At 33.0% G+C, this 14076-nt stretch overlaps 4 protein-coding genes across 4 annotated transcripts; 3 read left to right on the forward strand and 1 right to left on the reverse strand.

Annotated features, from left to right (window-relative positions):
• Positions 1-436: 436 nt before the first annotated feature.
• On the forward strand, positions 437-2520 carry LOC107359426 (prostatic acid phosphatase-like). The gene is made up of 2 exons (XM_015925912.3): positions 437-1102; positions 1472-2520. Exons 1-2 carry the CDS (start codon positions 674-676, stop codon positions 2369-2371), a joined length of 1329 nt encoding a protein of 442 aa, XP_015781398.2. The 5' UTR covers positions 437-673; the 3' UTR covers positions 2372-2520.
• A 1262-nt stretch (positions 2521-3782) lies between these two features.
• On the forward strand, positions 3783-8282 carry LOC107359974 (uncharacterized). Its single transcript, XM_015926579.3, has 6 exons — positions 3783-4288; positions 4359-4454; positions 4513-4706; positions 6179-6388; positions 6556-6592; positions 6704-8282. The coding sequence occupies exons 1-6, from the start codon at positions 4200-4202 to the stop codon at positions 7602-7604; spliced, it is 1527 nt and encodes a 508-aa protein (XP_015782065.1). The 5' UTR covers positions 3783-4199; the 3' UTR covers positions 7605-8282.
• Positions 8283-10703: 2421 nt separating this feature from the next.
• Positions 10704-12908, forward strand: LOC107359726 (palmitoyltransferase ZDHHC16B). The gene is made up of 3 exons (XM_015926266.3): positions 10704-11850; positions 11920-12198; positions 12267-12908. The coding sequence occupies exons 1-3, from the start codon at positions 11431-11433 to the stop codon at positions 12636-12638; spliced, it is 1071 nt and encodes a 356-aa protein (XP_015781752.2). The 5' UTR covers positions 10704-11430; the 3' UTR covers positions 12639-12908.
• LOC107359389 (motile sperm domain-containing protein 2-like) lies at positions 12833-14065 on the reverse strand. Its single transcript, XM_025160376.2, has one exon. The coding sequence runs from the start codon at positions 13797-13799 to the stop codon at positions 12915-12917; it is 885 nt and encodes a 294-aa protein (XP_025016144.1). The 5' UTR covers positions 13800-14065; the 3' UTR covers positions 12833-12914.
• Positions 14066-14076: the final 11 nt, after the last annotated feature.

A 14076-nucleotide genomic window follows, 5' to 3' on the forward strand; every position in this document is an offset into this window, starting at 1 on the left:
CATCATTTGGATTAATTTGGTTGAATTTTGTCTCCCGTCTATTGGAAACAATTCAATAATGTATCTTAACACACCTCATCCAACCACACCTGCAGGTTTAATCATTTTATTAATAGTTTAAAGCACCGATAACCATCCGATTATTCAGTCATTATATCAGTTAACTATGATGTTTCGATGATTAACAAAAATGCTGTTGCTTTCAATGAGCTTCATACTATTTTCGTTGAAACTGTAATCTCTGTTTAGGATACTTCCATCAGGCATTAGTTGAATAATCAATGGACATATTGGATCACCAACCAATTCAATCCAGAACTAATTAACTGTAAGAAATCAATAATTGAAACAATTACACGTGAATAACCTATGGTAACAATGAATACAGTTGTGAAGATAAAATTAGATAGAGTCAAAATTGAATGTATCAAAGTGAAATATTGATAGACAACAGTTGGCTCAATTTATTATAAAAGTTCAACTTAATTAGATCAACAGTTAGTTGTTAAGTGTTCAGCCAAATGGTTCACTTAATTACCAGTTGATGACTATGATTTAGGCATCAAAATACATTACACTGCAAGTGATCGGACTAGTCAAGTTAACCAGTTTAACCGGTTATTTACATATTGTATTATAACCAGATTAATTTATTTACCAACATTGTAACAAAATGTCGCCATCTTTTTTAATTGTGTTCTTAATTATTTGTATAAACCATTCTCTTGTCATTGGTGAAGATCCCTTGCAGCTGAAATTGGTGGCCATTGTCCATCGCCACGGTGATCGCGCTCCTTTAAACTTCCTTCCTGGTGATCCTTATTCAGATGATATCTTCTGGCCTGATGGCAAATCACAGTTACTTGCCTCTGGAAAAGACAGATTGTACCAATTGGGTGAATCGTTGAGGCTCTATTATGACAATTTTTTAACCCACAATCCAAGGGAAGTTCGTGCAAGAAGCTCTGATGCCGATCGATGTATTGAATCAGCTGAAATGCTATTCCATGGGCTGTACAAAGCAAAGGGGCGATGGATCTACAACAGTAAAACCGATTACCTTCCAATACCAATACATACGACTCCAACTATGTATGATAGGGTAAGTTAATAATAGTTCAACAACTAAATTAGCTAATAAGAGCGACAAAAAATCACAATTATTCCAGGACACAGTAAGCACGTAAAGAGATCGAGCATTTAAGACTGTCGCTCAATTGCAAAGGGACTTAAAACGATAGAATGTCAAATATTGAGAAAATTAAAGATCAACTTTTGAATCAAAATAGCAAAGTCAATGAATGAAAAAATACAAAAAAGTCAAACATTTTGTGTCATTTCATTTCTTTGTTTAACTTTTTAGCCATATCCTTAAATTGTAAAATTTAGAAACAATCAAAGCAAATGTCAATCTGAGGTTTGATCCTAATCGATTAATTAATCTGGTTTCTTCTTTTTTAATTAATATTAGATGTTGGCTGAAGGAGTTTATTGTCCAGTGCTCAATAAAGAGACTCAGGCTGTCTTTGAAAGACCAGAGTCAAAATCATTTTTAACAAAATACTCAACAACACTGTCCGTTTTAACCCAAAATTTGGGATTAAGATTCAATGATTTAGGTTTGGTTTTTGGTATTTTCGATGCTTGGATGATCGAAAAACAACAAAACTATAAATTACCAAGCTGGATGACTGAATCCATTTGGAATGATCTTATCGAAATGGTCAACTTATACTCAACCATTCAAAACGATTCACCAATAATACATCGTCTTCGAGCTGGAAACTTCCTTGCAGATCTGAAAAAATATTTTATCCAATCAACTGAACCATCAAACGGTAAACAACCAGTTAAGCTGATAACCTATTCAACACATGATACAATGTTGGGATCATTCATGTCCACTCTGAAAATCTTCAACAAAATAAGAGTGCCTTATGGAGCCGCACTGTTGATTGAATTGTTGGCTTCGCCAGATAATAAACAGAACTATGTTCAAATCAAATATTGGAATGATACTCATGTCAACGAGCAACACAAATTAACACTTCCTTTCTGTGAGTCCGGACAGCTGTGTAAGTTGGATCAATTTTTGGATTACATCGATCAATTTATACCAACTGATTGGGAATCCGAGTGTTCCTTGAATAATACAGAGTCGGGACCTTCAGCTGAAGACAACAAGCGATTTGACGACCAAGAAAACGATAAAGGTTGGGAATGGGTTGGAATTGTCGCCGCTACCTGTTTATCAATAATTACAGTGATTATTGTAATGCTATTTGCCTCATTTGCTTATGATTTATACAAAAAATCATATCGAGTTAAAAGATCTGATAGAGAGAAACAAGAATATGACAGAATATTGTAAATTAATTATAAATGACATCCTAATTCATCTGTATCAATTATCATTACACAATGTAAATAGAGACTGACTTTAATTCAGTTTAAAAGTAATTTCACCAATTGAAAACATTTAATTGCTGAATTTTGCTAATAAAACAATTGGATATCCAACTTTGAGAGCGTTTTTTTAACATCTCTGAGTAACTAAACAGTTTGTAATCAATCAAGTAATGGCTTCTGATATCCTTAATGTGAATAAGTAATTGATTTGATTAGACTCAGAGTCATGAGCACTCACAGATTTACAGGGTAACTTTCCCTATTCAATTAGGCTTTTAACAATTATTTTCTGGCTAATTCTTTCGTGCATTTCCTGAGCTTGATTCTGGTGATTTTCAAAATTTTAAATTCACAATGAAAAGCTTAAAAGACAGCAATCAAAATGACATTAAAATTGAATTTTGATGCAATCAAAGGAAATAATAGTTCGACAAAAAATGTGATGAAAAATTGTTGAAAATTACTGGGGAAATCTACAAGATTAAATCAACTCTCGTTGACAATCAATTGTCATCAGTCCAAAAATTGATTTTCACTTTTTTCAGGGTTCAAATCTGTGTCTAGGTTCATCTAAACTTTTTAGTAACCCATTCAATTCCCAGCTGTATTGAGTGCTTTTATTGTACAATTTGAACATTTCACCGCAATTACTCATAACTAACCAAAACAGGATAACTACCATTTCCAAGGCTCATTACTGATTATTTCAAACCTATGAGTAATAAATACTTTTTTTTGCAAAATCAATGGATTTAGGTAGACGCACTTTATACACGAGCCTGAAATGGTATACATTTTGGTGTGACCAGAAAATCTGAAAAATCTCTGGAAAAGGAATGTTTTTTTTTAATATTTTCAATAATAAATTATCTCCAAAAAGTTAACTTGAGGTCCTTTTAAAATAAAAAATGAACATTTTTGGAGACCCTCCTTTAGATGAGCTCATTTAGCCTAACCATTAGTTTTAAGATGAAAAAGGTGTAACTCCCAAGAAATATTTGTATCTCTATGATAAGAAATATAACTCAAAATACAAATTGTAATCAAATCAATTGGTGAAGTAAAAATCAGTTACTTGTTTCACAGCAACAACAACTCTACAATTTTTTCAACTATTAGACTTGTGGTATAACTACACCTTGACTACATATTTCCGTGGACATAAAACATAATTATCATTCAAAGTTAACAATTAAATAATTGTGACAATTGTTTCGATACAAAGGAAAGTCACATTTGAAATTGTCTTGAAACCAACCAAGGCCAGCTTTGGATTCCTCTTATTCCTCTTTCATCATTTGGTGAGTTTGCTCAAATACACCATTCTGTTTTATCTTCTCTCGCCATCAAAACCATTCCTTCTTATGTTTCTCTTGATCTGGGAAACCAATCCACTTAATCAAGATTTCTGTAACCATCTCTGTGTATGTGAATGTTGATCTTTCCCTCAACAATTTAAGGGAGAGAGGATGTTAATCAATAGTGATCAACCATAAACACTGTAAACATCAAATTAACTGATATCATTGAACTTGCCTGTCTTCTCATTTTTTTTTGGTAACATTTTGCTTTCATGTTTTTGTTTATGATTGGTTAAACTGTGACTGGTTGCTTACTCTTTTTCAATTGTGATTTTCATCTTTTGTCTTCTCAATTATGGTTACACCGAAAATTAATAATCATCATCATCATCATTTCAGTGAAAGCTTATAATCTACAACCCACCATCAATAATCTATAGCTTGTGTTTTTCACTGGATTTGTTTTACTTTCTCCCTATATAGTCAATCATGTTTATTTACTTTATAGTCAATGTTTTGTTGACCTTTCAGCTATCCTATTCAATTGATGGTCCAAATGTTTGCACTAAAGAATCAAAGTATGATAATTTACTCTAGTTGGTTATCTTAGTTCAATTAAATTTATCCATTTTGTTTTATCTCTTTAAGGCAATTTAAAAAAGTGAACGTTCCCGCAAAGTTACCCTTTGAAGTAAAAACATTTAAATGGTGTGCGGAGATTCCCTTTAGATGCCCACAAACTCGGTATGTATTGATTATTTTAATTTTTTGATCGATTTCTAAATTTTTATTCTTCTTACAGTATTGAGTACCGGGATTCCTTTCTCACACAAATTAAAGAAGTGACATTCAACGAATCAATTTGCTGTCCTGGTTATGCGGAATTCAATGATCGATGTATACCTGTCTGTAGTAGCCAATGTATTCATGGTATATGCATTGAGCCTAACAAATGTGATTGTGAAGCAGGATGGTCTGGTGATGTTTGCAATATTTGTAAGTGCGATTGAAACCCAATCAAAATTTGACTCCTATTTCAACCGGATTCTAGTTGGTTAGGTTCACATGCTACCAGGAATGGTTTAATGATGGTTTAGCCCAAGAAGTTTAATTGGTTATTTAAATAACACATTGAATGTGTTAACATATTGATTTGTTTTCCACCAGTAGCTACTAATTTCAACAGCAAGCGTGAGAATTCGTTATGATCAATATGAATAGTTTCCTGATTTGATATCATCTATTTGTTACTCTGTATTTTTAATTGGACTTTCTCTTCCTTTCATCTTCCTTTTTTGGTGTTTATTTCAAATTTGACTCTTTCCACCCAGTTGAGCAATTTAATTGTATAATATATAAACTGGTCTCTGTCTACAAGTCTACCAGATTTGAGTAATTTTTTGATTCGAAGAAAATTCAGTCAGAGTTTACTCACTCCTCTGTTGAGTTAATAATCATTTTGTTTCTAACTAGGTTAGCTAGATGTTATTGTTATTTTCAGCCTTTTCCTCATTTGAATTTTAAAAGTAATATTATTTTTGCCTTCGAGTTTTGTTTTCTTAAGTAGGAGAATCCATTGAACTTGTTTTTCAGTTTGATTTTTGGCAGAAGCATCTTGTTAGAGTGGTAATGTTTTCTGGTAATCTCATTTACTTGTGAATCATCATAGCGATATTCGTATTCTTGTCTATTGATAATGAGTTAAACATGCTTTAAATCGAGGTCATCATAAGCATATGTCATTTCTCGTTCGATCTATTGTTTTTATGTATTTCAATCTGATAGGATGATCAAGCGTACTTTATATTTCCGTATTTTCCTTCTCAATATTTGCTCATCATTCTCTATAAACATTAATTTTATTTCCGCTGTTTAGTTTAATTTGTTTCCAATTTTACAAGCCAACGACATGAATTATGATGACATGATTTAATTTGAATTCTGGTCGGTTATTGGTTTATCTATCAAGAACAATTTAAAAATTCATAATCAACAACAACGGACGTATTGAGTTATCTTAAGTATCTTTCTAGTCATTTAATTGAGAAGGAGTAGCTATTTGATCTGATATCTCCTAATCACTGCCGTTATGATTGAAGCAATGAATATGATAACAATTCAAACAAATTATCAGTTGCGCATAAACTGATTTCTCTATTACTCTTAGCGCTCATCACGAAAATATAAATATACAATAAGTTCATGGTAAACATGTGAGAGGCTTTTAAATTATTGAATCCGATGTTGAAAACTTACTATTTTAACATATTAATAAATGCACATGAAATGACAAAATGATATCTGATAACTGTTATTAAATCAAATCATTTTCATCTTTTTTTATGCTTTCCAAAAATCAGGGTATCGTAAGTAGTCAAAACTAAACGAACCCACTCATTTTATCTGATATTTAGGCATATTTTTATTCTGAAACATTCAACTAATATTGATTTATTTAATCCTTATAGCTTGTCCAGATGGAAAGAGTGGAAACAATTGCTCATCTCAATGTAACTGTAGAAATGGTGCAACCTGCGATGCAGTTTCTGGTATCTGTGAATGTAAACCTGGTTGGACTGGAAAAGATTGCTCAAAACCATGTCTCAAAGGATATTTTGGTCTTGGATGCTCACAAAAGTGCATTTGTCTGAATGAAGGCGCTTGTAATCCAATTACGGGTATGTTTAATCGTTTCAAATAAAATCTGATCAGTAAAGGCTTGAATTGTTGATCTCTGCTGATTGGCATATTTATTTTTCTTTGCTCAATATTTCTTTTAGGTTTGCTTATCATGTAAATTGTTTACAGTCCATTTACTAATTTAAAAATGTTTATTCTATTGTAGGTGAATGTAAATGTCGTGCTGGCTTCAAGGGCGAATAGTGAGTAATTTTTTACTCTTTTTACATCATTTTCTTTCTATATTTCAGTTTAAGTTTCTTAAATAAAGTAGTTTATTTCAACTAATTTATCTTTCATTTGGTTCTCTACAGCTGTCAAGACGATTGTGCTCCTAATGAATTAGACCCTGAATGTAATAGACAAGGTCTATGTGCCAACAATGGGATCCGTAATGCCTTCACCGGTGAATGTGAGTGTCAACCTGGATACATTGGAACTCATTGTGAAAACCCTTGTCCATCAGGAACTTACGGCTATGGCTGTTCTAAAGAATGTAAATGTCCGAGTTATGATTGTGACCATGAATTTGGATGTAGGTCTTCTCGGATGTATCCTATCCCAATCCAATCAGCATCGTTTTATCGTGATGAAGGATTCATTTCAGTCAATCCTATCCTGTTAACTGTATCATGTTTACTTCTGCTAATCGTGTGCTTAGCTTTACTGGCATTGCTAAGATATCGTAGAAGAGTCAAAGATTTAAGCAAAGAGCGAGCTTATGTTACTTATGTGGCAAATAAGGATGCATCAGACCAATTTGAAAATCCTGTATATTCATTTGAAAACTCACTTGGAGACAAACTGCGCCCTTTATCCTTTCCTTTACCAAGTCCAATCAACGATTTGAGTTTGTGTAATAAAAAATGGGATAAACATCAGTTTTCCGGTTTAGAGAGCAACAGTCCATCGCATCAACCCTTTAGGAATCAATCACCACACTCTTATCATCGCCATGATCATCCACGAACCTCTTATGACCAAGGATGTAGTAGCAACTGTAGACTCAATATTTGTGACCAAGCATCAAATCTTTACGTTAATCAAGAATTAAGTAAATCATCTGATAGCCTTTATAAAGAGCCAATCTATGCTGAGATAAGGAGTAAGGATTTTGAGGATGACCATCACCAAATACCTGATCACTATGACCGGCCAAGACCAATCAACAAGATACTTAACAATGATTTGAATCATTCTTCAGAACATATCTAAAGATTCAGTGGATGAAGCGCGATGAAACCATTCCAAATCAACAAATCAAGTCATAATTTTCTTTTGTGATCAAATAACTTTTTTTGCTTGCCAGTGCATTTTTGCATTTAAAGCATTTATATTTCTCCAGTCATTTTCATGGAAATGCATTTTCACCATTTTACATCCATCATTTTCTCTACGAGACTCAAACAATTATGATTGCAGCTTTTTAAATGCAAACGATAATAACTTATGATAAATTGTGCTCATCAATTTTAAAGTCAATCAGAGTACAAATTTTCTTCAAGTCTGGACTAAATGTCACTTTTCACATATACTTTCAATGTATAGTATTTTATGGATATATTTTGATTCCAAATTGTAGCGATTAATGGATACAAAATAATGTGTAATCTTCATTATCAAAGGTTAATAGTGCCTAAATGGTTCAAGCTCAATCGGATTTAATATCATTTTTCATTGACTTATACGTTTTCTTTTCATGAATGTTTCATTTAAAATGCATCTTTTTTTGCCTCGAAAGGAAAACTTATCAACCATTGCTCTTTAATCAAACTTTGGTGGGTCTCTTTTAGAATACAACAACAAAGAGTTTCTTTGAGTTCGATTTTGTTTTTATTAAGAGCATGTAAACATTTTGACGTGTAAATTTGAATAAACAATTTTGTAAATGCATAATATCGTCATTTATTTCATAAAATCAAGATATAATATAAATGATACATTTCACTTGAACGTTTTCAATCACGTAAAAGACATTACGATGGTAATCATAATCTAAGCAAATTTTACAAACCGCAATCTGTTCTGTATGTTAGAGGTGGGTGGTAATTGAAAAAAGTTATTGAATTTTTTATTTAACGTGTCAAGAATTGATTCAGTTACATTAGGTGGCAGCTCTCCAAAAAACAAAATATAAGGAATCAAACTGTAGTCGGATTCATTAGTTGATTGATTTAGTAGTTTCAAGCATAAATTAATTTTTGATAAGCGCCGTCTACTATACTACTAATGGGATAATTAAGCATCTTACGTATAGTAGATGGCGTTTATCAAAAATTAATTAGTGTATTTAAAATATCTATCGATATATTGCCTAAGGTAATATATCGATAGCTAATCGTTGCTCTTTGAATTGTAGACTTTAATTTTTTATAATTTTCCCCAATTTCTAGGCGATTCGGAAGTTAGCCCTTATCTCATTTTGAAACCCTTACCTTCTCTTACTATCTCTTGCAACTCTTTACACTGTGTCAGTAAGGTTTACTGTTAGCTTTAAAAGCAACACTCTTTGGTTACCTTGTCTATCAATTAATATAACAATTTAAATAGTGCAATATTTCAAAATCTGGACATTGTAAAAGTGTTGTCTACACGTTCTTATAAAACTGTTAACCTATTAATCAACTGGATTAATAACAATCTGATTTTTTCTAGAAAAACACTGGACAAGAAGCAAGGTGTTTTGGCGCCCATGCCTTTCATGCATTGTTAGTGATAATTTGAGTGGAAGTGTTAAACCTTTACCAGTTATGCCGAAAGCGGAGTCAAAGTGTACAGTATCCTCTTACAAAAACCTTTCCAGAATTAATTTACACAGTCTTGCCCATTGTGTAGGAATATTGCAGCCACAGAGCTTTAGTAGAGATGATCTATTGCTTCGAGTTGTTAGTGCACATAGAGTTCAACAACTATATGAAGGGCGACAACCAGATTTGACGATCGATTCAAAGATTTATACATATCAGCATCAATGGCAAGCCGCTGTACAACTCAGATCGCTGGGTATCTCTGATGAAACAATCATCTTACTATTGAAAAATGGTATCAGATCAACTGATCAATTGCAAGGTCTAACATTCAAAGTATTTGTGGATAGCGGAATAGACCCTGCACAAGCAGAAATCATCGTCTTAAACTTTTGTGGAAATAAGCAAATAAACAAATTCGAATCTAATCAAATGGAGTCTGATATAAATTATCCAAATATGGCATTAATGATCTCAGCACGTTATCGATGTCAAAACAGAACTTGGCCTTATGAAAATATTCCCTTCCTCACATTTTTAGAAGCATTTGAATACGATCTTCAGTTAGCCGATCCAACAGGAAACGAATGGAGGGATTTCCTTCGAGGTGCTCTCCTAGGAAGGTCCAGATGTATTGCTGAAAAGGCCATCATGAAGAACCCTGGAATATCTTATCAAGAATTGAAGGAGATAGTCATAGCTGGACAAACGACTGATGCAGAGATTTCAGATGCATTTAAAATCTTGCAGATGAAGTATGAAGCTCAAACTGACATAGTCAGACACATTGAGCAAGTCAAAAGCGCTGTTAAATTCATTTATCCTGCTTGCTCTAATGAAGCTTTAATCATCATATTGCTGTTAACTCTGCCAACAAAACTATCTGAGAAAGTGAGAAAAGACATGAATATATGTGAACTTGATTTAGTGGAAAAACGATGCATAAGCGAAGCGAAGCTTTATAAGGCAAAGGTAAAATCATCTAAACCAATTGTAGCGAAGCCACCTGAAGGGAAAAAGGCCAAGAAAAGTTGTTCGCAATGTGGACAGAAAGATCACAACGTTGAACAGTGTCACTTAAAGCCCAAAAAGAAAAAAAAGAAGAACAAAACAGAAATTGTTAAGCTCGAAAATTAAACGAAAGTTAACCAGATGGAGTTCATCTCTATTTAATGTCACACATTGACAATCAAGCTCATGGTGATAAACTTGAGTGGATTGAATTAGTATATATGTTCCATTACTGGAAAACATATTTTCCCAAAAAACTGGTAAAAACTACCTTTAAACACGATGACCAATTCAAGGTTTGGACATATCTTTCTGAAAACCTACAAAGCTTTTGCAAATTTTGATACATTTGATATTTGCCACTTTATAATTTAATATTACAAAAATGAAGGGTTATTGGAATTAAAAATACAAAAAGTACAAAACGAGCCTCTATCTTGAAATAAATTGTTAATTTACATTAAAAGATCCATTAATTTACTTTTCTGTAATTGATTCACGTCTAATTTGTTTCCTCCTTTACCACCTTGTTTGTTGAGCTATGGTAATTTACTACAGAATCTAAAACGGTTGTACAAAAATTTTCTTTCAACTCCTTTCACTTTCTTGTTACGGATTTTTATTATCAGTTTAGTGCACCTAAAAAATCGACAAGTTCTTTTTGATCCAATTTATTGTTCAGCCAATAATCTTTGTTGAGTGACAGTCAACTAAAATTCACTGAGGAAATTTTCAACAGTAAAAAGCTATGATGAGCCTTCAGACTCTGAAGTTCAGAGAAACCGGCATACTGCGTCTGTTAAAATAGCCACTTATGTTTACAAAATTTTTGACTATTCTCACAGTTGAAGTCATATGTTGCAAAAAATGTTAATTGTACTAAAAGATCATAATAATTATCGTGATACGATTTTTAAATTCATTAAACTAACTTTAATTTGAAATTTAATATTCATATGTCTGCTTGAGCTGATGAAAGTGTCATTATTTTCTTATTTTTAAAGAATTTACTCTAGTTTTGAACCAGATGTTCTAGTCGCTTATAATTCCTGTATTTTGCTTCTCCTTTCCAATGTAATGAATTTACAAATCAATTCAATATTCTCATCTAGCTACTTAATCTGGTCACACCTCATATCTGTTCAATGAAGTTAACCCTGGTACCCATAAAACCCGTGAATTTTGTGTGATGCCATACAGTTTCTTTTGCTGTAATTTATTTCTACATCTTTCTTGGTTCACAACAAAAATTTTGGCTGAACTGAAGTTTTAAAATTTCATTCATGTCGATTGGAGCTCGATTTCTATCGCGTTTGCTTTTATTTTGCAAGAGAAAGTTTATCTCAGCATGGAGTGCACCAATCGCAAGACTTCATCGAGCTTGGTATTTAACCAAACTGGCCATTCAAACTCTTTGTTACAACCAGCATTTAGATTTGAATTACGCTTTGGACACCCTTTTAGAGCCGATTTTTTGGTTTGTTGATCATTTTACCGCAGCTTTAGGACCCGTTTTCGTTTTTATGGTCATAAATTTCCTTTCAGCTTATGTTGTGATTGCATATGCCATTGGCTTGCCTTTTTGGTGGAATCGAAGTGTACCTGTAACCTTTATTGCTCTTATCCTAGGAAATTATTTATTAATCAATGTTGTTTTCCACTATTATATGGCTTTAGTTACACCGCCTGGTCAACCTCCACCTGTGAGTTTTCTTGATTTATGATTTTATTTCGTTCTTTCTTACTCATTTTTTCTCGTTTCTCATCTCCAGGATCGTCTTCTTTTCGAGGTCATTTCAATCTGTAAAAAATGTATGACACCAAAGCCTCCACGAACTCATCACTGTTCGGTCTGTGATAAATGTATTTTGAAAATGGACCATCACTGTCCATGGCTCAACAACTGCATTGGTCACTTTAATCATCGATTCTTTTTTTCATTCTGTCTTTTCACTTGGATTGGAACCATTTTTGTCATGATTTTCGGTGCAGTCATTGCCTACGAACATTTCTTCTTATCTAATGATGATCTCAACACAACTGTTCTAAAGGTAAGCTTACTCGTGAACCAAAAATAATGATTTATTCTAATGATAATTATACACCTTGTATTTCATAGAACAATTCCACATCTGTCACAACAAACAATTCTTTGTATACAAAATTAGAGGAACAAATATCTTTGCTTCGAAATGGTGCCATCATTTTTGAATTATTATTGACTGTTGGAGTCTTCCTTGCTATCGGTGCTCTTGGTGGCTGGCATGCTAAATTAATAACCAGAGGAGAAACCTGCGTGGAGACATATATCAACAAAAAAGAGAAAGAAAAAGCTGCCAAACTGAATAAAAAATTCATCAATCCGTTTGATAAAGGTCCAAGAGAAAACTGGAGGATATTTCTTGGATTGAATCGTCCTGAAATAAGCTTAAAGCATATTTTATTTCCATCGACTCATTTACCTATGGATGATGGACTCCGGTCAAGCTGACTAAATCTAGTGCCAATCTGATGCTTGATGCCCAAGAACGATTTGAGATCAGCTAGAGAATGGTTGATTTATACCAGCCATATACACAATCAAAATATGATACCAAAGTACATAACACAAAGCTTGTAATATTCCAAGTTTCTCTACATTCAGAGAAAATTAAGATTTTACTATCAAAAGATTAATTCAGACAATTTAAGGTACAAAACTGTTCTAACTTTAATTGAATGGTAAACATTTTCACAATAAATTTCTGATTTAATATGAAAACAACAATTATTTAGTTGATTCCTCGGTGACTGGGTAAAGAAATTGTCTCAATTTATCATAATATTGATTTGTTTTAACCAATTGATCTTCGGACATCGTTAATATTCCTTTAGTAGTCAAATCTCGGGTAGTTGATAAGCCATCTGGGAAAACTCTGTAATCGTTTGTTTTACCAGACCCCCCGAGATAATCAGGTAAATTTTCTTTATCAATGTGTTCATTTAAACTCTTTTCATCACAAAAGCGAATCTTTTTCTTCACATAACCAGGTAACATAGTATAGACCAACGTTTTAACTGCTGATAATAACCAAGGAAGTCGATGGACAAGAGTATATTTTTGACCAGAGGGAAAATAATTACGTAAAGTTGAACTGACAAAATTAGCCATATCAATATCAGCATTGGCAATGGAAGCATCGGTACAATCAAATACTAAAACCCAACCATACTCAGGTCCCTTGGAAGCAGCTAATTCATCAGCTCGATACATCTGATAGATTGAAAATTTCTTCAGTATATCCAAGATACCCTCAATCTTTTGAAACAATCGGATACGAATGTGTACCACTGGATTACCCTGTGTGTCTGTACCATAATTGTAGATTCCTCCGACTTCATAAAATTCACTTGGAAATGATGTTTCCGTTAAGTCCGGTAAACCCATACGTTTCCTCCATTCAAGAACAGAACTTATAAAGGTAACACTCGTCTCAGGATCACCATTCCTCCTTTTAATGTACCGTCGTAGAAGCAAATCATCATTCATTAAACGATCCAATAGAGCTGAATCAATTTCCGATCTTTTATTGGACAACTTTTCTACCAGCTTTGAGCGAACGCTTTTTAAAGTTTCCTCTGGATAACTTAAATGCACTGGAACAACCGTCATTATTCACTGATGAAGACACTATCATGGATAAGTAAAGGACAAAACAAAATTGAAATTTAGTTGAGTGTTGAAAATATCTTGTAACTATTGTTAAATAGATTTTGTTTTTGTTATATCTTCTGACGACTTGTTACTTTAAACTGGAAACCAATGATGATAGTCACCACTCTTGTATACAGGTTTTGTCAATGTTTCCTAATTTTTCTCCGATCAAGATGACTCCAGGCTAGTTTTTTTAACCTCATTTTGAATCGAAATCAAAACAGATTTCCCCTTT

This window comes from Tetranychus urticae, chromosome 2 (assembly GCF_039701765.1).
Source record: "Tetranychus urticae isolate SD_2017Ah chromosome 2, NJAU_TeUrti_SD_1.0, whole genome shotgun sequence".
In the NCBI taxonomy this organism is placed as follows: Eukaryota; Metazoa; Arthropoda; class Arachnida; order Trombidiformes; family Tetranychidae; genus Tetranychus; species Tetranychus urticae.